Source organism: Ixodes scapularis, unplaced genomic scaffold (assembly GCF_016920785.2).
Source record: "Ixodes scapularis isolate PalLabHiFi unplaced genomic scaffold, ASM1692078v2 PGA_scaffold5__190_contigs__length_132052651, whole genome shotgun sequence".
Lineage (NCBI taxonomy): Eukaryota > Metazoa > Arthropoda > Arachnida > Ixodida > Ixodidae > Ixodes > Ixodes scapularis.
Window position 1 is genome coordinate 110137442 of NW_024609880.1, and position 27299 is coordinate 110164740.

General features: G+C 45.8%; 1 protein-coding gene across 1 annotated transcript; it reads right to left on the reverse strand.

The window, feature by feature from the left end:
• Positions 1–4641: 4641 nt before the first annotated feature.
• Positions 4642–14094, reverse strand: LOC121838066. Its single transcript, XM_042294064.1, has 4 exons — positions 14050–14094; positions 13329–13419; positions 12336–12771; positions 4642–4990 (listed from the first exon to the last, which is right to left on the reverse strand). The coding sequence occupies exons 2-4, from the start codon at positions 13402–13404 to the stop codon at positions 4864–4866; spliced, it is 639 nt and encodes a 212-aa protein (XP_042149998.1). The 5' UTR covers positions 13405–13419; positions 14050–14094; the 3' UTR covers positions 4642–4863.
• Positions 14095–27299: the final 13205 nt, after the last annotated feature.

Consider the following 27299-nt stretch of genomic DNA (forward strand, 5'->3'; position numbering starts at 1 on the left):
CACACTAGCTCGTACGTCCTACAAAAGACACGGCGCTCTCTGGTGTCATAACGACAGAATTGTCTATGCACAGGTCCCAAGCGTGTTGCAAGCAGGTTTGCTTCATGCGCTTCATGTGGCGGAAGAACCGTCCCACAAGAAAGACACACGTCCTGGTTGGCGTCCTCAGGCTGTCCTTTGCGTTTATGTGTTAAGAGCGTGAACGCGGCTTCACGTTCTGTGGCGTGGCAAGCACTCGCGAGCCTCCGCATATGTACTGGCTTCCCACCACACGCCGGGATACGTTCTTGCACGCAAGCAATGTTCGTATCTAGACGAGGCAAGAGGTCACTTTTTGCGCAGTTCACACAGTCCGGCGTCCGATCTCCGCAGCCCAGCCTACTTAGAATATTCGCAAGGCCCGTGAAGTGAACGCCCTGCTCTTTCTCCATGGAACGTCGTCACAGTCGGATTGCACTGACTATAGTATGGTGTACTAGAAGACTATAACTACAGTGTACTAGAATACTTGGGTAGTGTTGGGACCGGAGCGGCTCGGCAACGGGAGCTCGTGAAGGCGCGTGTATTGACAGTTCGTGGAGGCGCTGTAGTCGAGTTATCCGGCTCGCGCAGCCCGCCTTTTTTTCTTTTTTTCTTTTTTTTCTTTTTTATCTTTGAGCGGTGCATGTATCGAAAGCTAGGAGCTCGAGCTCATAGCGTTGGCAGCTGCCCTTGGTGCACGGGAGCTCGTGCCGCCGAGATGTGCCCTAGAGCAAGGAGCTCGCGCTTGCCTTTCTTGCGGTACAACACAAGGTGAAACAGAGTATAGGGCACGTAAAAAAAAATCGGTATTTTCAAATCTTTTTTTTTTTAATTTTTGCGTTAGGCAAAGGGTTAATGAAATGTTTGATGGGCCATGTTGCGATTGCAGCTTTAAAGGGAGCCATCATTAAAGGCCAACCTAATTTAAAAAGTTCGCGAACAAACAACGAGCTTTGAGCGAACGTAACAAGGCGTTCGTTTTTGCTGTGTTTGTCCGTCAATTTTCGTTTCTTCCTCAAGCTTAATTATCTCTACCAACCCGCTCGTTCTGTCCTGAGATATTCATCGCTAAAATTTTGCCTTTCTTCACTTAATTAAAAAAACTGCGCGCTGAATGCGCGAATGAGGTTGTGCTGATATTGATGCGTAGAAGAATGACGCAGTTGTTTCTGTCCCCTCGTCACTAACTTGACAGCGTTTCTTCGGTGGACTCGCCGGCGCCACACATCAAGACGACTAAGTTACTATTCTACGTATTATTTTCATAACGCGGTTTCTGAATCAAGCGAAGAAAGGCAAACTTTTACGATTAATTTTGCGAACCTCGTTGCCTTTTCACGAATTGTCGAAATTGTGTTTGCCTTTAATAATGACTCCTTTTAAAACTGCAATTGCATCATGGCCAATTAAGCCGTTAATAAACAAGTTAACTAACAGATCTTGGTTCATTATTAAACATTGCAACGGTTATTCACCCGTTCATTGTCCACCGAGCAGATATAACGAAAGACGGCATCCACATATCTGCCACATCCTTTTTTTTTTTTGTAAAATATGTAAAGTTCTGTAAAGAATAAAACAAAAACACCCTGAATGTCTGAGTGAACCAGATACGCCCCCTGTGGAACCATGGGTCTCGTCTTTCCCTTTGAATGCTCCCAGCTCAGGCGAGACTTACCTGCTTGTCAGAAAGCAGCTGTCGGTTAAATGTATTGTTATGAGCGTGTGGGTTTCAGATGGTTTTCCCTCAAGAGGATAATCCGCTGCATATTGTAACCATGTATGCGCTGCACATTGTAGACATTATTTCAATGCCGTGCTGTAAACTATTACAACTTTTTCCTTGCCTGATCTACGTGTGCTCATGTTTTCTGCTCAAAATGATGTGAAATAGTGTCTTGTTTTCTTTGAATCTTATAAAGCATTACTTGTTCAGCCCACATTGTCACAGTTTTTGGACTTAAGTTAAATGTTAAAACGCGTGATAAAAATTGTCACGGCTTATAAGCCATTCCTTACAAGTGAACGTCGGGTGATTCTCGGATGGTCGTGGCAGCCACGAAGAAATAGAAGATTCTCACCCCTTTGCGACCGTCGCTTGGCTGGTTCGTCGCATAAATGGACACAAGAATGAGTGACAAGTGAAGCGAGCTGATTAAGGTCAAGAAAAAGAAGACGGGCAGAGAAGAAGACAGAGAAGTTAACCTGGGGTATTAAAAACATACTAAAACAATCTCGAACTTTAGTATGTGCCGTTTCGTTCCGTTATAAAATAAGATAGGAAAAAAAAACTGCTTCCGAGTTTTAGATATCCCTTTTAAATATCTAATGTTCGGCATTTGCGACCAAGGAAATGGGCATTTCATTTAAAATGCTCACCATCCGACAAACCGAAACCGCTTCTTTAAAGTCGCAATTGTTTTTATGTAAAGGAAGGGTAATGTAGCTTGTACCGTCCAATACATTGAAGCATCATGTTGCTAACGGTCGTGCCTCAGCGTAATTGATGCCGCGGTAAGACCGCTCGCAGGTCGTAGTTGTATCAGAAATTTTATGTGCACTCCACCAAAGCGGCACCAAAGATTCATATTTTCGCGCGTGCAGCCGCGCATGCGCACACTTTCCGGATAAGGCGCCGGACGCGACACCTGTCGCGATCAATACCACGCGCTTCAGGCGAGCCCCTTCGGTCCCAACACTACCCAAGTATTCTAGTACACTGTACCATAACTATAGGGAGTTTTCACTGGACGCCATATTTGTGGGTGCTGCTTAGAGCGCATGCTCAGAACGAGCTCACATCAATAGGCTGCTAAGACCGGCACTCTTGATGGTGCGGGATGCACGTTGCAAAAGAACAGTGGAAGCTCGCCATCAGCACGCGCTCAGCATTCGCGCACACAGCTGTGACCGCCAGTGAATACTCCCCCCTATACTCTGTTTGACCTTATGGTGTACCGCAGGAAAGGCTACAAGCGCGAGCTCCATGCTCTGGGGCACATCGCGGCGGCACAAGCTCTCGTGACTAAACCAAGGCTATGAGCTCGCGCTTCTAGCCTTCGCTGCAGTACAACATAAGGTGAAACAAAGTATAGACAGCAAGCGTCTTTCGACCTGCGTAAATAATTAAAAAACGGCGCATTTTTTTTTTGAGTGTATCGGCACTTATTTACTCCTACAATCAATAAAAACTGTTTTTACCTACAAGTTTCGGGTATTTCCGCGCCTAGCCTTCAGGCATCCCCGTGCCGATTCCCATGGTCCTGGCCTGTACGTATTTCTTCGTTCTCATAAACTACAAAGTTCCGGGATAGTAATCAAAAACTGAACTGAAATGAAACCGTCCGGGACATCGGTCAATGGAAGCGCCTAGGGTGCCTCAAGGTCGTTCTGTTTAGGATAATGCCACCCTTTGTAGTACCCAATGCCGACAGCACGCGTTCACGGGGAAAATACGAAGAAATCAACGAAAACAAAATGTCGCCATAGTACAGTCTAGTGCCACTAAATAAGGTACGCTTCAAAATAACGACACTTGGCCATATTGTGTCTTAAAATCATGGTTGCCAGTTATCTGAAGCTTTATCTGAAATCACAGGAAACGCTTTTCCGCCCTCCACAAATGTTTAAAACAGTTTGCGACAGAGCAAATCAATATTAAATTACCTTTCTAACACCGAATCTAACGCTGAGGAAGTCGCCCTTTAGAATCATGACGATCGGCAGTTGCGTCTGCTCTGCATACGAGCCAAAATGGCGGCGCCCAAGACAATGCCGGCGAACGGAGTGCCGATACTCTAAACGCAACTTATTTAGTGACTCTAGCACAGTCAGCGCCACAGGCGCGTGCAGGGACGTGCTCTTTCACGCGCTTCTGAACAAACAAAAAAAGTGTGGGACAAAATGGCCAGATGTCTCCACCCTAAGCAAAGCGCACCTGAAGGCACCCTAGAACCGCCGAGAAGTGCTGTCTCCGAGCCCCGTGTCTCGTGGTGTTATGGCTGCAGCACGCTCTGTCCTGGTTCTCGTGACATAGGAGTAGGACGACCGCTACGAAGGCTTTCTCAGGAAATTAAGAGAGAATAGATGTCACTTCCAATTCGGTGTATCATCTGCTTTCTGTCTGATCGGGTCAGTGACTACAGAGTGAATTTTTTTTTTTTTTTTTTGTATTTTAGGCGGTCATGTTAGCGATAAGAGAGGTCAATAAATCTGCCCCATATCTTGACTGCATGCGATGGTCTGAGTGCCTCCAATTTCATCACCTGGCACGCGTCTGGCTGCGATCAGCTGGCAATCCATAACCACGTGGCTAGTCTAACGAGCACGTAGCATCCATCGCACTCTCAGATTACGAATGCACGGAGTACTATTACCAAAAACCAGTCGTTCAGGCTGACTAAGTATCCATTCCATTGCTTTAGGAATTACTGCATGTTCCGCTGCTGTGGATGATATTGCACGGCTCAGTTCTTAATTAACAGCGACATGTCTGGACATGCATAAGTACTGCGAATATGTCGAAAGTTAGTAAGAACATGCGTGGAATGGTGTCCGTGGCGATATCTTATCCAGTGAAAAAAAAAAGAATTAGGAGTATGAATACGTAAGGCAAACAGGTTGTTTTCTTAGTTTTATTATCTTTTATTTAATAATGCTAAACGCATTTACAGTTTGGTATCACGTTCGAAGTACCCGCTCCGAACCGCGACGCGCATGACTTGCGTAGTGGGGGAAGCACAAAATAAACTCTTCGTGCTCCGGGATGGATGGGAATAGACGCAAAACAATCCTATGTACAGAGAGGCCTAAAGCTAAGCAGGCCTCAGCTCGACGCAACCTTCATTTGAAAGGCGATAATGTCCGGAGTGGCGAGGACGGACATTTGGGGAACTGCGTGTCACAGCTGGTGTGGCGGGCCCCCTCCAGCAGGTTGTCCGAGTACTTGCTTCCCTTGAGCATGTTCTCGCTACACAAAGAAAAACGAATTAGCGAAGCACCGAATAAATCAAAGTCTCCCAAACATTTGGCATTCCGCATCTCTTTGACGTAAAGCCCTGGGCGTCGCAAGCCACATATTCAGTCGGAAACGCATTTTACTAGTTGGGGAAACCTTCAATGTTCTCGAATCTCAAATTCGTCCTTATGAAATATTGAAACCAGCGCCCACACTCATACTGCCGCGCAATTTCCGTTTGAAGTATTATACTTCAGAAAATTACGAAACGAAGGACGCTAGCGGCATATTTTATGAAAGCTTTAGAAACAAAATCATGAGTCATTCCACGTTGTGGAGGTGGATAACCAGCAAGGTTGTTTAGCACACGACAGAAAGCCACCCCGTGGAACCGGAGGAAACTAGACACGCGCGACGGAACCGCCACTCCCTCGGGAGAGCGGAAGGAAAGGAAACCACGCACGTAAAGGGGTATTCACACGAGGGAGAAATCCCGGGGATTTCTCCCCGGCACGCGCATCCCGCGACGAAAACGACAGGCTTTCCGATGTGCAAAAGCCTCGCGTTTTCATCTCGTGATGCGCGCGTGTCGGGGAGAAATCCCCGGGATTTCTCCCTCGTGTGAATACCCCTTAAGCGGGGCTTGGAACGACGACAAAGAGGGGGTGGTGCGAGCGTAGACATGGCCGACGCGGGTCGGACAGCGGAAAATCTTTGAGAAACCTTTATTAGCTACCTGAGAGTCTACTGATCTTGAAATCTTCTGAATAGACCTATTGCTAAATTACCCAAGCATCAAGTAAAATGCAGGGAACGGTGTTCCACGCGCCGCGCGTGCCGGCGTCGGCAGCACTGTTCTAAACAAATGACATCTCGCACGCGCGATCGTCACCGCTTTATTTTGGTTATTAACTTCGAATCTTTTGTACAAGGAAGGCGTGCGCGTGCGTGGCGTGCGGCGGTGCGAGCGTAGAGTTTTCGGTCACGCACACGAAAATCTAGGGTGCCTCAATATCCTTTCGTTTAGGCTGATGCCACCCTTTGTAGGGTGCCTCAATGTCCTTCTGTTAAGGGTGATGCCACCCTTTGTAGTACCCGATGCCGACAGCACGCGCTCACGGGTAAAATACAAAGAAATTGACGAAAACAAAATGTCGCCATAGCACAGTCAGCGCCACAAACGCGTGCAGGGACACGCTCTTTCACGCGCTTTTGAACAAAAAAGAAAAATAAATGTGTGGGACAAAATGGCGAGATGTCTCCACCCTAAGCAAAGCGCACATGAAGGCACCCTAACCCTTTGTGGTACCCGATGCCGACAGCATGCGCTCGCGGGGAAAATACAAAGAAATCGACGGAAGCAAAATGTCACCATAGCACAGTCAGCGCCACGAACGGGTGCAGGGACACTCTCTTTTACGCGCTTCTGAACAAAAAATAAAAATATACTTGCGGGACAAAATGGCGCGATGCCAACACCCTAAGCAAAGCGCACATGAAGGCACCCTACAAAATCCAGGGAAACCTATCCATAATGCAGAATGCGGTTTAACCACCACCGCGAGCGCAGCTGAAAAGCTTAGCGGGGGAACTGAATTGGTGCATAGGTCACGCGAAGTGACATCCCCGCTAAATGTGGCGGGGAAGTTCAATGGGTGTACAGGTCTCGTGACGCGAGGTTTACCACTAAATTTAGCGTTGATTCCAAATTTTCACATAGGTCACGTGACATCAATTTTCCCGCTATATTTGGCTGGACAGATACGGACGGACGGACAAGCGAAACAAACTTTGCGGTATCGGATGCGGGAAGGGGAGGGGGAGGGGGGGGGATTAAAAAAATACCTACAACTGCAAACTGGGACTCACCTGAAAACGTCAACGACCTTGGCAACAACGGGATGCGACCTGGACAGCCACTCTCCCATCTCGCAGGCGGCTCGGCGACGGCAGTCGGTGCCCTTGATGTCCAGATAGTCGAAGCCCCTCTCGAAAACCTCGGCCGACTCCAGCTGCCGTCCCACGCGGTCCAGGTCAAGGTTCTCGCGCAGGCCTACGGCCACCAGGTAGGGAAGCAGTCGGGCCTTGAGAGCAAGAAGGCCGAGGAACATGGAGGCCGTCGGCATGTAGCCGAGCATGTAGTAACCGATGCCCAGAAGGATGAGTGGCGTGGCGAACTGCCTCAGGGTGGACATGCCGGGCAACGTACGAAGGCCGGACTCGACTGCCAGTGCGGACTCCTGGTCGGCACTACGAGCACTCGCCCAGGAGTCAGCGCTCCGGTATCCCAGGAGCGTGCTCACTGGAATGAGAGGGTCCAAGTTGTGGAGTTGATAAGGGTGGGGGGGGGGGGGGGGGGGGGGGGGGGGGGGGGGGGGGGTTGATTGCAATCACACTTGCGAAAAGCAAAATAATAATAACAAACTACAAACAACAAACAAACTACACGCAGAAACTTCAGTATATTAAATACAAATAAAAAACAAAACCAAAAAGCGGCGTCAAAATTTATATAAACATAAGCTCCAACTCAACGTCACACGGAGTGAGACAAGGTTATCCGGTAATATGTATTACATTCCATTCTCGCACCGCACCCGGAAAAAAATGTTTACTAAAGAAAAATTCTTGCAAGTAACCAGAGAGTGCTCGTTACGGAGTGATACTGAACACGATTGACGAAAGGGCCAAAAAATAGTTCACCGATATCTTTTGTTTATGGGACGTTCAATCAAGGAGAGAGTTTTCTCAAGAAACGCGCAGGCTCTCGCGTAACTCTTTGCCTGTTCAGGAACACGGAGCGCAACTGTTTGTCCCCTTCGCAAGGGCGCCTTGCGCTGGAACAACGGAACTTCATTGAACGTCATCGAGCGTAGAAAATAAAAAAGAGAAGGAACAGTTATAAAATAGGACTTACGTATCGGGTCACCGATGACTGCTGGCGCAAGGAAAAGGACCGACAGGATGGCGAATGCGACTTGCTTGGTGGCCATTTCAGATGATGGTTGCTGAAAGGAGACGAGGCGAAAAAGCAAGTTATTTCTAATGTGTATTACGCAAGTATGACGAATGGAGAGGCATTCCCAAGATTTAGAAACGAGAAATCCGGTAGTTACAAACGGCGAGACACGTTTGTGGGATACGAGCTGCAGTCGAACCGAATCCCGAGCATGAATCTTGGTGTGTGTTGAAGACCCCACCCTAGCAACCTGAATGAACTAATTTCATTTTTTTCTACGCTTTGACATTAAAAAAAAAAAAATGGAGCACAGAGGTATGCAATTTAGTTGAACGGCGAAACAGCATCACTTGAGCGTGTAATCGGACATAAGAATACCGATTTTAAAAGGGCATGTGACACGCTTTCATGGCTCACAATGTTGTCGAAACATGACATAAATTTAAAATACTCAATAAAAAAAGGCAAAACGATCAATCGCTCGAACTAAGAAACAATATATGTATATATTTCCAAACCTGTATATCGCGTTTAACACGACATCTAGCAAGTCCACAATCGCATATGAGCGTAAAAACATATCTCCAACATTGTCAGACAACCAAAGGGGAAAAAAAGAAAACAAGAAATGCTGGAGTGTACTCACGGATTCGCGAATCACTGAAGATAGATCTGAGGGTCTCTGAACCTGTTCCGGACGTCAAATGTCAAACCAGCTCAGCTCCAGGCAGTCAAATGTAGACCTCTCGACCAGACCCCTTATTTTATAACCTTTCCTCCGTCCGAAGCACCACCTCTAGGAGGTAAACGTCCTTGATTGCTCGTAGAAGCGCCGCTGCCCCGTGAGGTCACTTTGTTTGCGTAAAGCCCCTCCTTCCTTCGGCAATGAGTAGCTTGACCCCCCCCACCCCCCCTACCCCGGCCCCCAAACCCCTAAAAAAAAAAAATCTGTTCAACCTAAAGCCGATGGGGCGACAGCAGCCACATGTCGGTGAGCCAGTCGTTCGTCGAGCTTTCGCCACGTGACCACACTCTTACCCCCCTAACCACCCGTAAAGAGAGTGGTCAGCTGATGAAACGGAAGCGGTTGATTGGTCCGGCGAGAGCGTAACTGCCAACGCCCTGCCAGCTTTGGGGTAACCGGATTTGTTTCTTCGCATGCGTTGTTTACGACAGGTTGACGAGAGTTAACACCGCTCTTGAGACACTCACCGGGATTTGGATATTGACCTTCGCGTAATAACAAGGCGTCTAAATATTTTTTTTTTCTTTTTTTTAAGGGGTTTCAATTTTCGTACAGGTCTTGTCTCCATTAGACTAAGCTTCAAGCTGGCGGTCTAATCCTTTCGAGTTCGTACTTCTTCCGACGAACCCTGGTGTTTGTTGCGGTCCGGCTTCGGAACGTTGAGATTTATGTTTGTTTGTTTGTTTTCTTTTTTCTGCTTTATTTATTGTCACACTCACTATTCAATGCCCGTTTTATAGAAAATGGAGGCACCATGCTCTAGGAATGCATTTGTTGATGGCCGTCGCGATAAATAATTTTTTTAAATAATTAGGGGTTATGCAATTACGGAAGGCAAGCTCACTACTGTCGTCTGTGGCCACTGACCGGATCAAAAACGACAGGACGTCTCCTTCGAATGCCCGGCGTCCAACACGCGCTCGTTGCCTTTCGTCGTGCTTTGGCTGCGCGTGCACGATGGAGGCTCACGAGAGGCCGAAGCGCCGTCGAAGACAAAGATGGAGTCGAAGGCGGGACAACGGAATGATCTCCCTGCCGTTCTCATGTCCTGTGTGTGGCTGTACAAGATTGCGTTCTTTAGTTAGACAGCAGCGGGGCAGTAGAGACCCTTTGTCCATTCACCACCACATGTCTTCTTCACATCTGACAAAAATTGGTCCGTCGAAACAACAAAGTCGCAACAGGCACTTTTCAAAAGTCCGTCCAGCAACATTGGCGGTCGCCATTGCTTGGACACGAAGCGTCTGATTGGATCCGAGTCCTCGCCGAACGATGACGTCACACTCGTGTCCAATACATGCTCAGAGTGCTTGATCAATCAATGGCAAACAGGCGTTAGCGCCGACTTTAAAAATAAATTATATTGAACACCTACTAGAAAAATGATTGTTTCTCGTGGAACGTTACCAACTCTACCCTTCGTGTGCTGATTTAATAGGATGTATGTAGGCGTAACTTAGATCGGCTTTATGAAATTTTCCCAAGAGAGCTTTCAAACACCACAAGCATCGCTTCTTCCTTCGACTATCAAATGTAAACTGAGTTCATGACGTGCCTCACCACTTTACGCACATCCGAACGCTTAGGAAACACGCGATGACGAAGCAGCCGTGCTTCGTCATCGAGGGAGAACAAAAGCACGTAGAGCTTCTGGGGGGTCAGGTGAACTTCACACTGTATATGGTCTTTCTATACAGCCCACTTTTGACCCTCAACATGTCAGTAAGCGAGTTAAATAAGTGAAATAAATATAAATAAAAACGAAATAAAAAAAGTCTTTTTTTATTTGTTTCTAAAAAGCATTTGTAACATTTGTGTAGAGTTTGTGTAGAGAAAGGAATTCAGTTCATAACGCGTCTTCCTCATAACAAAATATCGATCCAACGTTACACAAACACCGTGGTGTATTTGAGGTTGTTATTCAAAGCCTCTTTTTTACGATATAAAAATCCCTTTCATAAACTGTCTCGGCCAACACACCACGCTTTCTTCAGGCGGGTACACAGGCTTTCCTTCGGCCGGTAGCACAACAACTACAAAGGCCTTGTTAATTATTTTTGTATTTGCAATTCAAACGGTCATGTTAGGGATAAAAAAAAAAAACTTACAGATGCCTTCTTTGCAGGGCAATACCTTTTAGGATGCAATTTTAAAAAAAATCTGCTCTGAATCTTGACTGTGCTATGGTCTTGAGTATTCCGCGCTGCTGTCGATGATATTGCACGGCTCACTTCTTAATAAACAATGACATGAGTTTGATGAAATGTAGACTTCCAAAGATGAAGCAAACATGAAGGTAAATGTGTGTAAATGTGAACATGCCTAAATACTGTGAATATATCGAAAGTTAGTAGGAACATGTGTTGAATGGTGTCCGTGCTGATATCTCATCCAGTGAAAAAAAAAGAATTAGGAATATGAATACGTGAGACAAATAGTTGTTTTCTTATCTTTTATTTATTAATGCTAAACGCATTTACAGTTTGGTATCACGTTCGAAGTACCCGCTCCGAACCGCGACGCGCATAACTTGCGTAGTGGGGGAAGCACAAAATAAACTCTTCGTGCTCCGGGATGGATGGGAATAGACGCCAAATAATCCTATGTACAGAGAGGCCTAAAGCTAAGCAGGCCTCAGCTCGACGCAACCTTCATTTGAAAGGCGACAATGTCCGGAGTGGCGAGGACGGACACTTGGGGAACTGCGTGTCACAGCTGGTGTGGCGGGCCCCCTCCAGCAGGCTGTCCGAGTATTTGCTGCCCTTGAGCATGTTCTCACTGCACAAAAAACAAACCAAATTAGCGAAGCACCGAATAAAATGTCTCCCAAACATCTCTCATTCTGGAATCCGCACCCTGGCGTCGCAAGCTGCATCTTTAATCGGAAACGCACTAGTCTCTATTCGTCTTCAAAATATTACTAAACGAAGACGGCTAGCGGCATATTCGAATGAATATTTTAGAAAAATTCTGAAAACATTTCATTTGTCTTATTTGTAAACCTACACAGGACACCATAAAGCTTTATCCCTAGAAGCTGGATAAAATAGCACCACATCATGGTAGAAGTATTGACGTTCCAGCTACGTCATTTCAACTTAGATCATTAGAGCCTGGTAAACTTCGAATAGCAACAACGTTGTGGACCGGCTCAGTTTCGTCCTTATTAGAGTCGCATCATATTTAGCTACATCTTCGATTAGTTGCAGCATGCGGCTTAACAACTAGTGTGAGCGCAGCTGAAGAGATGAAGAGCACGAAGTGCAGGATTAAAGGAGCGATAGTCAGAATACGTGAAGTCCCCTATATTTTTATCAAGATCCACGCCAAATTTAGCGACGAAACTGACTGCTCAGGTCACGTGACATCAAATTCCCCGTTGTATTTAGCGGGGAAACTGAATTGGTGTGTGGGTCACGCAACGTGACATCAATTTTACCGCTAAATGTAGCGGGGAAACTTGTACATGTCACGTAATGTGAGGTTTACCGCTAAATTTAGCGTGGATACAACATTGTCACATAGGTCACGCGACATCAATTTTTCCGCTATATTTAGGAGAAAATATACGGACGGGCAGACGAACACCATTTCGAGACTTGGAATGGGGGGCTTTGCTAAAGAGCAACAAAAAACTCCAAACTGGGACTCACCTGAAAACGTCAACGACTTTGGCAACAACGGGATGCGACCTGGACAGCCACTCTCCCATCTCGCAGGCGGCCCGGCGACGGCAGTCGGTGTCCTTGATGTCCAGATAGTCGAAGCCCCTCTCCAAGAACTCGCTCGACTCCAGCTGCCGTCCCACGCGGTCCAGGTCGAAGTTTTCGCGCAGACCTATGGCCGTCAGGTAGGGCAGCAGTCGGGCCTTGAGACCAAGGAGGCCGAGGAACATGGGCATGGCCGTCGGCATGTAGCCCAGCATGTAGTAACCGATGCCCAGAAGGATGAGTGGCGTGGTGAGCTGACTCAGGGTGGATATGCCGGGCATGGTACGAAGGCTGGGCTCGGCAGCCAGTGCGGACTCCTGGTCGGCACTACGAGCACTCGTCCAGGAGTCATCGCTGCGGTGTCCCAGGAGGGTGCTCACTGCAATGAAGGGGTTCAAGATGGGGACTTGTTATTCCAGTCACACTTGGGAAAAGCAAATAAAATTAATAATAATAAACTAGAAACATCAAGCAAAGTACACGGGAAAACCCGATACATAAAACACAAACCATAGAGGGAAACAGAAGGCGGCGTCAAAAGTAAAACAAAAATATGTATATACTGTGAGTCGGCGTCACACAGAGCGAGACAAAATTATATGGTGATACATTCCATTCTCGGACTGCGCGGGAAAAAAAGAAAAAAAAAGAAGCGCAATGTTTACTAAAGAAACATTTCGCAAGTAACGAGGCAGTGCTTGTTACGAGTGATGGTGTACAAGGTTGACGAAAGAAAAATTATTGCAAGTAACGTGAGGGAACTTGTTACAATACACGACTGACGAAAGGGCCAGAGAGAAGTTAACCGATGTTTCGTTTAACGAACATCCAATCAAGAAGATAGTTTTCCGGAGAACCGCGCACAACGGAAGAAACGCTCGCGAAACGGACCTTCATCGAGCGTAGAACAAAAAAAAAGTATAAAATTTTACTTACGTATCGGGTCACCGATGACTGCTGGCGCGAGAAAAAGGACCGACAGGAGGGCGAATGAGACTTGCTTGGTGGCCATTTCAGATGATGGTTGCTGAAAGGAGACCGAGGCGAAGAGGCAAGTTATTTTGAATGTTTACGCAAGTGTGACGAATGGAGAGGCATTCGCATTTGTGGGATGTGAGCAGCGGTTGGACCCAATCCCGAGCATGAATCTTGATGAGTGTTGAAGGCCCACCCCTAGCACCCTAAATCAACTATTTTGTTTCCGCCTTGACATGAAAAAAGGAGGTATGCAGTCCAGTTGAACGACGCGAGACTGTCACTCGAACTTGTGATCGGACGTAAGATTACCGATTTTAAAATGTCATGTGACACGCTCCATTGAGTGCGGAACGTAAGTTCGTCTGCTTGCTCTCCGGATTGGTGGTATAGCCCTCTCCGCGGTTCACTTTTAGAAACAAAGCAGCTCAGTTTAATTACGCCCATCTAGTTTCGAAGCATGACATACATTTAAAATACTTAATAAAAAATAGGAAAAAAGATCAATCGCTCGGACAAAGAAAGAGTATGTATGTATTTCCAAACTTGTCTATCGCGTCTAACGTGAAATCTAGCAAGTTCATTATCACACATGAGCGTAAAAACATTTCTCCAAGATTATCAGACAACTGAAAAAAATAAAATAAAAAAAGGGAAACAAGAAATGCTGGAGTGTACTCACGGATTCGGCAATCGCTGAAGATGGATCTGAGGGTCTCTGAACCTGTTCCGGACGTCCAATGTAACCCTCTCGTCCAGACCCGATATTTTATAACATTTCCTCCGTCCGAAGATACACCACGAGGAGGTAAACGTCCTTGACTGCTCGTAAAAGTGTCGCTGCCCCGTGAGTTGACTCTGCTTTCGTAAAGCCCCACCTACCTTCGACAACAATGAGTAGCTTGAACCTAGCTATCCCCCCTCTCCGCCCCCCCCCCCCTCCCCCCCCCCCCCCCCCCCCCCCCCAAGCCTCCTACAAAAAGAAAAATTTAGAAATAATATAACTGTAAACCGTTCAGCCGATGGGGCGGCAGAAGTTGAGTGTTCGGTTAACCAGTCGTTCGTCGACCTTTTGCCACGTGACCACACTCTTACCCCCGTAACCACCCGCAAAGAGAGTGGTCAGCTGATGAAACGGGAGCGGTTGATTGGTCCGGCGAGAGCGTAACTGCCATCGCCCTGCCAGCTTCTGGGTAAACGGATTTGGTTCTTCGCATGCGTTGTTTACGACAGGCTGACGAGAGCAACTTAACACCGCTCTTGAAACACTCACAGGGATTTGGATATTGACCTTCACGTAATAGCAAAGCTTGTCAAGATGTTTTTTTTCTTTTTTTGAGTCTTTTTTTTTTTTTTTAAGTGATTTAATTTTTTGTACCGGCCTCTCCATTAGACTGAGCTTCAAGCTGACGGTCTAATCCTTTCAAGTTCGTTTGTTCGTGTTTCTCCCGTAGAACCCAGCGGTGTTTGTTGTGGTCCGGCTTTGGAACCAGTCGCAATGACCTTCTTGTTCAGCCTCGTCGAGGTTTCTTCTCTTTTTTTTCTGCTCCGTTTACTGTCACACTCACTACTCAATGCCCCTTTTATAGAAAATGAAGGCACCATGCCCCAGCAACACATTTGTTGATGGACGTCGCGATAAATAATCGTATCGCTTATTAGGGATTATGCAATTACCGAATGCAAGCACAACACTGTCATCTATGGTCACTGACGGGATGAAAACCACAGGACGGTCCCCTTCGAATGCCCGGTGTCCAGCACGCGCTCGTTGCCTTTCGTCGTGCTTTGGCTGCGCGTGCACGATGGAGGCTCGCGAGAGGCCGAAGCGCCGTCGAAGAGAAAGATGGAGTCGCAGGCGGACAACGGAATGATCTCCCTGCCGTTTTTATATCCTGTGTGTGGCTGTACAAGATTGCGTTCTTTAGTTAGACAGTAGCGGGGCAGTAGAGACCCTTTGTCCATTCACCATCCCAAAGGCTTCATCGTCTATACATCTGACAAAAACCCTTGACCCGACTAAGAGTGTCCCAGAAAACAACGAAGCCCTTTTCAAAAGCCAAGCAACATTGGCGGGCGCCATTGCTTGGACACGAAGCGCCTGATTGGCTCCGAGCCCTCACCGAACACTGACGTCACACTCGTGTCCAATACATGCTCAGAGTGCTTGATCAATAGTCGTGGGCTGGCGTTAACGCGGACTTTTGAAAAAAATATTCTATTGAAAAGCAACTAAAGAAAATATTGTTTCTCGTGGAACGTTACTAATTCTACCCTTCGTGTGTTGATTTAATATATATAATATAGTAAGGGTGCAGGCGAGCTGGTAAATGTTAAGCATATTGAATAAACCTGAGACTGGGGCAGAAACGAACATGGAAGTCGAAGGAACAGAAAAGGACAGGACGACGTCGTCCTGTCCTTTTCTGTTCCTTCGACTCATGTGTTCATTTCTTCCCAGGTCCCAAGTTTATTCGACATCATGAATTAATTTAATGTATGTAGATGCAACTTAGATTAGCTCTATGATATTTCCTCAAAACACACCTTTCAAACACCAAAATCATCGCTTCTTCCTTCGAGAATCAAATGTTGCGAGAACTGCATCGCGTAGCGAATAAAAAATACACAGAACTTTTGTTGTTTCTTTATTGATGTGACAACGAGTAAAATATACTGAGTTCATGACGTGCCTTCCACTTTTATCCTTATTATAGGGTCTTTGTTTTGTTGTATTTGAATGTATACAACCCATTATTCGCACAACTCAGTGTCCTTTAGCCCTCAAGAAATAATTAAATTGTTAAATAAATACAAATTTAAAAAAAAGTCAAAATCAACATCTTTTATTAATTCTTAAAACGCGTTTGTACAGTATAATTCAATTAATAACGCGTCTTCCTTAAAACAAAATATCGATCCAACATTACAAACACCGTGGTGGATTTGAGGTTGTTATTCAAAGTCTCTTTTTTTTATAATGCAAAAATCCCTTCGAAAAGTGTCTCTGTCAACTCATTACGCTTTCTTCAGGCAAATTGTCAACAAGCGTTCTAAGCAATTTTTCTGCTGCCAGTTGCCAAAGTCAAATCACTAGTCAACGCTTTATTTTCGCCAAAAGCGAATAATTTAATTTTTTTTTAAGAAAACAAAAAATATATTAAAAAAAAATTTATATAAAGATTTCTTTTTTTACAAAATGACAAATGTAGGGAGATTTTTACCGGACAATTTCATAAAACAATTAAATAATCTATAGTGGAAACAATTCCCACCGACCATCGATAACCCCATTCTAGATATATAAAACCAGCAAATCATTCTCACATCATCGGATTCAAAATAAATCTCCAACACGACTTTTTATTTAATTATAGTGAGATCACCTCGCTTGGTTGGGTACAAACAGGACAGATAAAATATTGGGGCTTTACGTCGCAAAGACTTTTCGGGTAAAAGAACCAGCCAGAGTTCGAGTCCTATATTTTGCACCCCGCATGCTGAAACAAAACCTCAACGACATGGATTTAATTTTTAATGTGACATTAAGAAGATTACACAAAGGTTCTTTGTCTGGGACTGTCATATGTTGAAATAAGTCTCATTCTAGTTTTAATGAACATTAAAACTTTCGCATTTTGGGTAAATTAATCAAAAATGCTGATTAAATCAAACGTGTTCATCCACTCTCGCACAGCGTCATAAAACTTTTAGGACGATTTCTCGTTTTCCAAATATTATATTAAAGCATGAAGAGGAAAAGAATATCAAACAAGACACCGTCATTTTTCTACGATAAAAAAAAAAGTAATTGGGCCTTTGAGTTGATGAATAGAAACTTGTTTTACGGTGTTCACTGGAATACGTCCCGACAAAAAGACAGCCTCCCAACAAAAGCTGCACACGTGTTCAATAATTTCTGGTTTAGCAAACAATAAAATAACCACAATACATAAATTCCCTTCTCACGCAGCCACACCTGGACACAAACAGCGTGACACACTATCCGATAGAAGACATATCGCAGATTTCCAAAGAAAGTAGCAGCTGTTGTAGATTGGATCCTGTTACTGTAACCGACACGTTTGGCTTAGTGCTTACCGAGCAAAGTGTGAGTTTACCCAAAGTGTGACGATACACGAATGGAGAAAAATAAACCTACGCGTACCAAAACGGAGTAAAAAAAAAAAAAAAAAAAGAAGGTTACATCCGTTTTCGAAGCAAAAGAAAGCACTCAAGAATTAGAGAGAAAAAAAATAATAATCTTGGAGCAGAAAGGTCAAGCAACAAGAGGATCAGCGAAACAAAACGGGACTTGGTTCTTTGAGAAAAAATCTCCCCAGAGTCGCCCGATGACCTTGTGCCGTCCGTCTCCCACTCTGTTTCTCCGCAGTAAACGACCCTGGATTATTCACTCCTTTTAATTACGTCTTTGAGAAAAAAAGTCATGGTAGTCTTGTCAACAATGGGTTCCTGAAATGCGTTTACGAAAAATACCAAAAGCGGCGATGTAGAACGGTTATCACATTGTCTACAGGCTCAAACATGCATGCGGCTACCATAAGATGTAAAATTTAAAAATGTGACGCGCTTTTTTTTTTTTTTTTTCTCAATAAAGCGCACGGCTGTTTAGGGGGGTCACAACACAAATGTTTTTTCCGGTAACTCCGATAAGGATACCCGAAACTCCTCCGACCGTTGCTGGCTCTTACGTACGCAATACGCAATAGTATAAGCGTGCGCTAAAAACGACCTGCTCGAACCGATTTTAGTTGCGCGTTACGTTTCCGGGTGAACACCTCGCATGATCTTGATTAAATTTGCTGGAATCGTAGAATTCCGCGTGCTTATAGCGCCACCATGCTCCTCAAAGAGAAAGAAATGAAAACATCTCCAATCATTTTATTTGTATGGAACCAAGCCGCAGCTACCTGGTCAAGCGTGCTTTTTCTGAAGAGTATAACATAATTTTTACGGACTCTAACCAAAGTTTTATTAAAAACACATAAACCCGACGTTTCGGGACCCGCTCGGAACCTTGGTCACGGGTGACTGTAGGTGGGGGCGCGGTGGAAAGGTTGCCCAGGCGGTTGGCCTTGCTAAGGCCTAAGGCTTAACGCGCCCCCACCTTCAGTCACCCGTGACTAAGGGACCGAGCGGGTCCCGAAACGTCGGGTTTATGTCTTTTTAATAAAACTTTGGTTAGAGTCCGTAAAAATTATGTCAATTTCTCCCTAACCAGACAGACCTCTGTCGAAAATGTTTACGTTTAAATTCCGGAGAGTACGGTGACTACCAGCACGTAGCCAAATTCGATCACGGAGCCTCCGTCAATCGTCCCGTGGAAACGGCACCTTTTATCAATGCTATCGCGTTAATAAATCTATGACCTACTGATGTCCAGCGCACAACATCAACTTCGGTAACTTTTTTTTTTTTTTTTTTTTTTTTTTTTTTTTAAGAGTTGTTTGTCCGTTGGCGATGAACTGCGGGAAGAGGCAACGTTGAGCAGGTCGCAACGTTCACGCACATTATGAGCGGTTGAACGTTTCCACTATGCACTCCTTCAGATTCACAGCGATCTGACTCGACCGCGGTGGGTCCCGGAAAGAATTGTCGAGCTGAACATCACGCAATGGTACGTAACACTGGACTTCGCGAACACCACGTGGCCGTTTGCTGCGCCAGTCGAGGTGACCGCCATCTTGAAACAGCTGCTCTCGCTGGGCCCCAGACCTTTCGAGAGCTTCCCGCGAATCCCCGGCGTTGCGTGCGCGTGAGCAATACGCTAGCCCTTCTATTGCGTTCTGCGCATGCGCACTTCTGACCTGCAGTTTTTTTGTTTTTTTTTTTTTGCGTAGGCAAAACTTTAGCGTACGGTCCACCAAAACGGTCTCTTAGATAAAAAAAAGAATGCCTCAGCACTTTCATTTTTAAAGCTACTGCAATATACAAGGTGATTGTTTTTAAATGCTAAAGAAAGGACTAAAAAAAAAGTTGCGACCGTTATTTAAATACTGTTTTTATGGCGTGTTTATCGAACTCGGCGAACACTCGCTCATCATGAGTACGTGCGTCAGTCTATCGTTGTTGACGGGGCTTCCGACGCATGTCTGTGTCAAGTTTCAGAACCGAGAGACAAAAACTCAAAAAGAAAATAATCTGTAAATACCTCAGAGCATGTTTCCTTTTTGGCAAATCAATATATTAAACTAGCCTTTTTTTTAAATTGGAAATGCAGCATATCATAAAGAATGTTAAGAATAGATAATATAGTTCTTCATCCGACTAATCTTGTTGGTTATCCCCCATCTAATGTGCTATGATCCTGATAAATACGCAGCGAAGATGATGTACACTGATGTGTACATCATCTTCGCTGCGTATTTTCTATTATTTGTATTTATTAAAAAAATCAATCACATTGTGTATATTTTGAACGACGAAGTGCGCGTTATGCAGGTATTCGCGGGCAGTGAGAGGCGTTTAGGCCCCCTTCAGACGAGGCAATTTCACCCAGCAACTTGACGTCGCAACACCAGCAACACGGGCCGCCTGCGTTCACACGCAGCAACCGAACTGCTCCGACTTGCTATCATCATCATTCAATTTGATTTTTCTTGCACTATTTAGACGCACACCTACGCGCTAAAAACGTGTTTTTATATCTTTGAATGGTGTTGAGAATACTAACTCATCTTCCTGAAAAGGTTTATTTTCAAAAACAATCCATTTCAAACAAGAACCAAGTCTTTAGCTGTCATCATCATCACCACGGGGGTGTCACGTAAAAATATCGCGTCTCCGATTGGTTGCAGCCGCTTCAAACGTCTTCAAATTGCTCCGAGTTGCTCGCTTGTTCGAGCCGGACCCGATCTCAGCAATTCGTGTAGATGTAGGGAAAGCTAGGGAACAACCCGCCAGCAACCTCAAAATTGCTGGAAAAGTTGCCCCGTCTGAAGCGGGCCTTATTATGCAAAGATGCTGTCCCGAGAAAAGAAGCATTGATCTCTTCAGACTTACACGAATTTTTATTTATACAGCCTTCACGGTGACAGAAGAACAAACGCGAGTGACCCCGTGACACATGTCAGAGACGGCAATCGGCGTGTTCGAATCTTTTGCACGATTCTTGTCGAAGCCCGTGCACTACCGCCGAGAAAACCCCGTCGCCGCCAGCAATCCACCTGGAAATGGAGATACACAGCAGGCTAGCTGTCGGCGTTGTCGCTTGTATCGATGCGGCTCGCGAAGGTCTTTGAGCGAGATCGCTGATAGGGTCACTGACAGCTCAGGAAACGCAGGGCGCGGTTTATTATGTTCGCGGCTCTTGCTTCGTAATTGGTTGTTTGGCCTTTTTGTCGCCGAATGCCGCAATCCCATTGGCTGATAATAAGATACTCGGGATTCGCCACACCCTGCCTTCTCGAGCATTCAGTGACTATATAATTGCATCTATTGGTATTCGTTCACAACACAAGGTTCTTGGCGATCCCGAATATAATTTACTAAAATTAATTTTAAAATATATATATTTGTCGTGTCCCGAGCTTTTAGGGGATGAACGTGACATAAAGGCTGAACCGCATGTAAGCGATTTAGCGAATGACGAGACGGGCGACGGCAACGAGAGTCACCGACGAGCGACGGAGATTTCTCACTGTCGCTCGTCGCGTCGCTCGGGTTTTGTATTTCTAGAAAACGTCGCTCATCGCCTTCGTGGCTTGCTCCCGTCGCTTTCATGCGGTTTGCTTCGTCGCGTGACTCTTTGAGCGACAGCGAAGCGGGTCGCCGTCGCTTGTCTCGTTCGCTCGGCAAATCGCTTGCATGCGGTTTATACTTTAAGGTAGGAGGATTTGCCCCATGTATTATCTTCTAACAATTGCAATATTTTCTTAATGTTCAATGCAGTCAACGTGAGCAATATAAGGATCTGAAACGTGCCACGCTCATCGCTGTTGTTCGGCAAATCCACCAAAATCCCCGATTTTGTCTCGAACTGACTGCCTACAAACAAGGACAAAAGGAAGAAAGAAACAACACAAGACATACGCCTTGCGTTCTCTCTTCCTTCCTTTTGTCCTTGTTTTGAGGCGTTCAGTTCGAAACGAAAAACCAACTAGCCCAACTTAGTATTTCGCCCATGTTGTGCTTTGTATTGTTTCCCCGGTGCGTTGCTGCTTGTCGTTGCTTCTGTTTTTAGACACAGCTTACCAGTCCTACTTCACTAGTAAAAACGCCTCATTTTATATAGTGTGTAGCAATAATTAAGTGGTCAACGTTCAAAGTAAAAAGGTTGTATAGCTTCTCTTTTCGTTTTTTTTTTTTTTTTTTTTGCGTTTTGCTTTATTAGGTTTAACTGACCATGGCGGTTAGGGCCGACTCTGTAACACTACACCCGGGCCGATTTCTGCCGTGCCTCGTTTCGGTGTCCGAACAATCGAACCAACGCATTCTGGAAAAAATTGTCGCATTTAATGCACAATGCTGGATTTTCTACTCGACCTATAGCGGAGGTCAGCGAGTGGTACAGACTGCTCCCGAGCGCTGCGTCAGCGGTAGACTCGGGGTTCGTGTTCGGTCAGCGTCCCGGCCGAACACTGGCGAAGGTCCCTCACCTGTCCACTCCTTTCCGCGCTGGCCTTCGGTAGGTGACGTAGAATATCAGGCCTTACTATCTAGCACGTGTTGATCGAACTCAATAGACCTTTTTCCAGTAAGCTTTTGCGCATATATACACCCTCCCCTGGCCTTGCTTCCCGCTGTCGTCATTTTTACGGGGCAAAGTTCCGGTCGATTAAAATATTCAGCACCTATCATTGCGCGTATTTCGCCTTTTCTTGTCCACTTTGTTAATAAGACCATTTCTCCAAGGGCGCCGCCATCTTGAATGGTCGTCACTTCCAGTATGGGCGAAAACATTGTTTTGCCGTCGCCACGCCAGTAAAAGACACTTAGGATATAAGCGTAACCATCACACATTATCTATTTGCCTCCCCCTTATTTTTTTACTAGTTACAGGTTGAAAAGTTTTAGTATTTTTTCGTCGCTCATACCGGATACGCCTATCAAGTGGCTGGGGACGAGAGTACACAGACGTCATAAAAGGCAACGAAGATCAATACAACAACTTGATGCCAACGTATTCTGACGGGCGGAGGCAAGTTGGGCTGCCCTTCATTCATAGTTCGAAGGCAACTCCGTAGACGGCGCTCGTTACTGGAAAAAGGTCCGTTAGAGGAGAGTCGTCGCTGCACCTTGTCACGGGGTTGAAGAAGGGCATGGCGGGGAGCGTCGCGGAGACACGTCGAGCGACGAGGCAGAGCTGGTACGCGACGCAGTTGCTCCTGAGCGTCATGACCTCGGGGTCCAGGATGGGGCGAGCTCGATATGCGGAGGGATCCAAGCTGGTCCGCGGTGCCCCGACTTCTTGGCTCGAGAAGACACAAAATGCGCGAGGAAAGACCCATGTCGCGTGGAAGTGAAATATATTATACGATTGCGTTACGTATACATTGCAATTATACTTCCTTTCTCGTTAAGTCCGACCGCTGACAACGCTACGTGATTCGATGGAGCCAATCAATCAGCGCCAAAACTGTCTCGTCAAGGCGCTCGTCGTCCTTGTGCGTTTGCCTATTAGCCCCGAGAGCGAACACAAGCGTCGCTGCGGTCGCCGCGCCCTGATTGGGTGAGGTGTACCGTGACGTCAAGAAAAGGACTCCGCTCCGCGATCTCGCATCGGCTCGCTTCCCAGCACCGGTTTCCTGGTTTGGCGTTGTGTGCCGCAAGCTCTTCGAAAAGCTGGACTTCGTTTATCCGGTGTACAAGACGTTGAGATAGGCCGATATTGACGTGCTTCCGCACATTTTTTAAGCCTGCTTGTCCCTTTTACCTTTAAAATTAGGTTACAAATCCCGAAAGCGATCGGTGGAGGCAATTCCGCCGATGAACCTCCCCGTCCGTCCTCACGACACAAGGCAATCTTGCGAGAGGTCGGTGACGAAGTGGCGCAAGTGTTTCAGACGCTGAAATTCTGTTCCTTGCACGTTCATGACTTAGGACGATATTAAATCGCGCTTTCAAGGCATTTGAAGTGGCATTTATATCATGGGCCTTTGGGTGGTCGGCAAATTAGCTCGGGACTCCGACTCTGCGCTGCCACTCTGCATGCGCTGGTTCGCACATTTTTTGAAGGCCCTGCGTCTGATGATCTTTGAAGTGCTCGTGGAACAGGGTTGTTTTACATAAATGTAGTTTCTTCGTGAATTAATTATATGGTTTATACACGTATGCAGGCATATTTCTTAGAAGATGCACAATTACTGGAAATTAGTTTGTACGGTACCAGCAAAAACGGCCGAATTGCCCCCAGTTGCCTGTATATATATATTGAACTGCCCAAAATATGTACATCAATAGTGCCGTAAATTAGAATTTTTATACTTTTTCCTGACATTCTTTATTCCAGCCTATTCCGAAAATACACCGTTTAGACTGAATTGTCATTTCTAATTAAAAGAGACACCGCTGCAGGTCCCCAAAAGCTTCCTCAGCCTCCAAAGTCCATAGAGCTGGACTCTCTGACAACAGAGAAAAACAGGAGTAAAAGCAAGCATTCGGACGTCTGTCCAGTGGTAGATGCTGCACTATACCCGTTTTCACCTCAAGAACCGCAGTAAAACAAGTCCAGCTCCTCGCGGAACATTACTAAGTTCCCCCTTTATGTTGATAATTAAAATATATACGGGTGATAAGATAACATAACATCTTATCAAGATGTAAACATTTCAAACGCCAAAAGCAACGTTTTTTCCTTCCATGACCAAAAATCGTAAAAACTACTTCGCGGCGCGTATGAACAATGCGCAAAAATTGCTTTTTTGTTGAGGTGAAAATGGGTATAGTAGCAGAAAATGTAGAACCTGTGAAGGGCGACAGTCTGCGTGATAAAAGCTTCTGGTATTATAGCTTCAGGGCGATTCAATTTAAGTAAAATCTTAATTTTAGGGCTTAAAGGGGTTATGACACGCCAAAAATAAAATATGAGATAACTATACTGCTAGGACCCATTGTGTGTTCCTATAATCCTGCTATATTTGTTTTGAAAAAGGCGCGATAATTTCGTGGATAAATCGATCTATATGCGGGCCCCTCGGAGGGGCAGATCCGAGCGGACCTGGAGGCTGATGACGTAGCCAGCCTCCAGCGTGGTGTCCCCTTGCACGCACTCACAGACTTGGCTCTCTTGGCGTATCGAGCCTCAGCTTCCTCGTTTACCTTCCACGTTTCCGGCATCCGGTCTGTGACGATTACGTCTACGGCATCACATGCCTTGTCGAAGTGTTCGACATTGATCGCAGCAGCGATGAGAGTGATTGCTATCAAGAGATGTTGGAAGCTGTTCATTTTGACTGCGACCCGCTGGCGACGAGCTGCAGCGACGACGAGTTCGCCGTGGTCACCGTCGTCCGGGAAAGTCTCGCAGGCGCATGCAGGGTGGAAGGTCAACCGGCCGGGGGGCGAGAGCGAGAATAGCTTTCAGTTTACCGAGCTGTTTGAGCGGTTTTGTTCGTACCGCGACGAGAAGAGCTTGGGCGATCATGGGGGCGCCTAGAATGAGAGAGTGTTCATGGTCACGTGGTTTACGGACACCATGGTGTGACTAACTTGAGCAGTGTTGCCTGGTCACCAGATGAAAATGATAAAAATTCGTAAATTGAATATTGCAATTATCAGAGCTCTAAAAATTGCGTAACTTGGTGTATATACTAAGTAGCCTATGAGCATTCTATTTCAAGAATAATCTATCCGTTTAATTTTCGTGTCATAACCCCTTTAAGGGACTAATAACGAGCTAGACACCTTCACTTACGTTTGTTATACATTACTTGTGGGTTGATATAAACAAGTCCAAAGATGTCACCCCTGTAGTCCATTGAAATACTATCCGAATCCAGCAAAGGTCAAATGCGAGCAATGTATATAATAAAGATTCCTTGTTTTTTTGTTTTTTTTTACTTTGCCCCTGCACTTGGGCTGTCTCAATTGTGATTCTCTCCCCATGGCCCAGACTGTATTCAGCATGTTGTTCGAGCAGCATGCAGCTTTTCTGCTTCGGCGATCTTGTTTATAAGCAGGGATACAAAAAAAAATAGTATACATAACCTGCCAATTCATTCAGACCATCAGCAGCATTTATTGTGCGAAATGTAAATCTATAGTGATGCTCCTGCAATTGTGGCCATATTTCTTTATTTTCATATACCAGCTTTGATTCATGCGTTGCCTGCCCTGTCAACCATGCTTAAAATGTTGGTTGAAGTTTCGCCTGTAGCTACAGGCCATACCTCAATAAAGGCAAATATAAAAATTTACACTTCTTACGGAAAACACACCGAAAAAAAATTAGATAGAAACGAGCGCGCCGACAGCAAGCGTCGCCACAGCCTCCACCAGGCGAGCGGGGCGAGTCGGGTACAAATTCTCTCCTCGCCGTGACGTCACCCCGGTTCGCCGTAAGGGGGCGCCAGGTTAAGAAGGTAGCGGCAAATGCCCCTCAAAGGGAATAAGATATCCCTCCGCCACCTCCGCATCCAATAGCGTTCCACCGTTTCCGTGACGTCGCGGCCAACGCGCGAGGAAGGGCTTGCCTTCCTGTACCCATATTTGCTTTATCTTTCGACTTTTATTTAGCATTGTGGACGCTACGAGAGGGAGATTAGAGTTCTCCCCCACCGACGGAAACAAATACGACTTTCGGGGATTAGCTTCCCCCCCGATGGATACAAAGGCTGCTTTCAGGGGTTCGGTTCCCTCTCCAATGAGTACAAAGGTCGCTTTCTTAAAAAGTGGGATCGGAGACAAGTGGGAATCCATTGAAGCGGAACAAGGAGCGTTTCCAGTGAACTCTTCTTTCGACTGCGGAGAGATTTGAAACGGGCGCATCACACTTGTGGGAGGAGCTTCTCCTACCTTCTTGACTTGTAACCGACTATAATAGCATAGCGGCGGCTAAACCAATCACCCCCAGTAAATTCGTCGCGATCCGGTAATTTTTTTTCTGCGCTTGATTAGTTTAGCCACTGATAGCGAGCACACAAAGACCACGAGCACCGTGACGAGACACTTTTGCCACTGCCTGATTGGCTCCCGAAAATCGTAGCCTTGGCTGCGGTAAGGCTCAATGTGAAATAAAGTATACATGGCTATATCCTACAAACTCCAAGGTGATTTAAGCCAGTTTCCGATGCGGAGCGCAAGTTCGTCTGCTTCCTTTGCAAAGGTTGAGGTGACGTCAGAACGACGAGCCCTGAGCCAATCAGAGCTCGGCGTCTTTCTGACGTCACCGCAACACCCTGCGCAAGAAGCAGACGACTTGCTCTCCGCATATGGAACGATCTTTTCTACAGAAAACCGTCAAGCCGGGTTCACAATGCTTATGCATCATACAAAAGTCAGACTGCATACAATATCAAACGCGAGTCAACGCGAGATCAGTGCTTCGAATGTCAAATAGCAACGAGTTCGAGGAGAAACTTTATTTGACCCGCGACATTCGAACGACGGATATTGCGATGACTCGTAGTTCGCGGACTGTTGTTTGTACGATGCATGAGCAGCGTGAGCCCGGCTTAATGGACGTCGCACGGTGATCATTATCATCATCATCCGCTTTCCCAACGTAAACTATGGCGAGGGAATTTAAGTTGTTTGCAAAGATCGTGTCACAACTGCATTTGTGGAATATGGTACGAATGCTTGTACTGGTTCGAGATATTTCGGCACTTTATTTATCTAGCACATACCCATGCTCATTGCTAAAAAAAGAAGATAATATTATTATTAATCGACCTGCTGCGGTACTATTTTTACATGTAATAAAAGATGGTCGCAAAGAATGTCGAATAACACAACAAAGCAAGACCTGGC

What these genes read in the sequence shown, in the direction of transcription:
- LOC121838066 (XM_042294064.1), bottom strand. Translation starts at nt 13,404, where the DNA reads ATGGCCACCAAGCAAGTCTCATTCGCCCTCCTGTCGGTCCTTTTTCTC. An exon ending in AGTCATCGGTGACCCGATAC is followed by an intron (nt 12,772 to 13,328) that starts GTAAGTAAAATT and finishes CCTTCATTGCAG; the next exon opens with TGAGCACCCTCCTGGGACAC. An exon ending in AAAGTCGTTGACGTTTTCAG is followed by an intron (nt 4,991 to 12,335) that starts GTGAGTCCCAGT and finishes TTCTTTGTGTAG; the next exon opens with CGAGAACATGCTCAAGGGAA.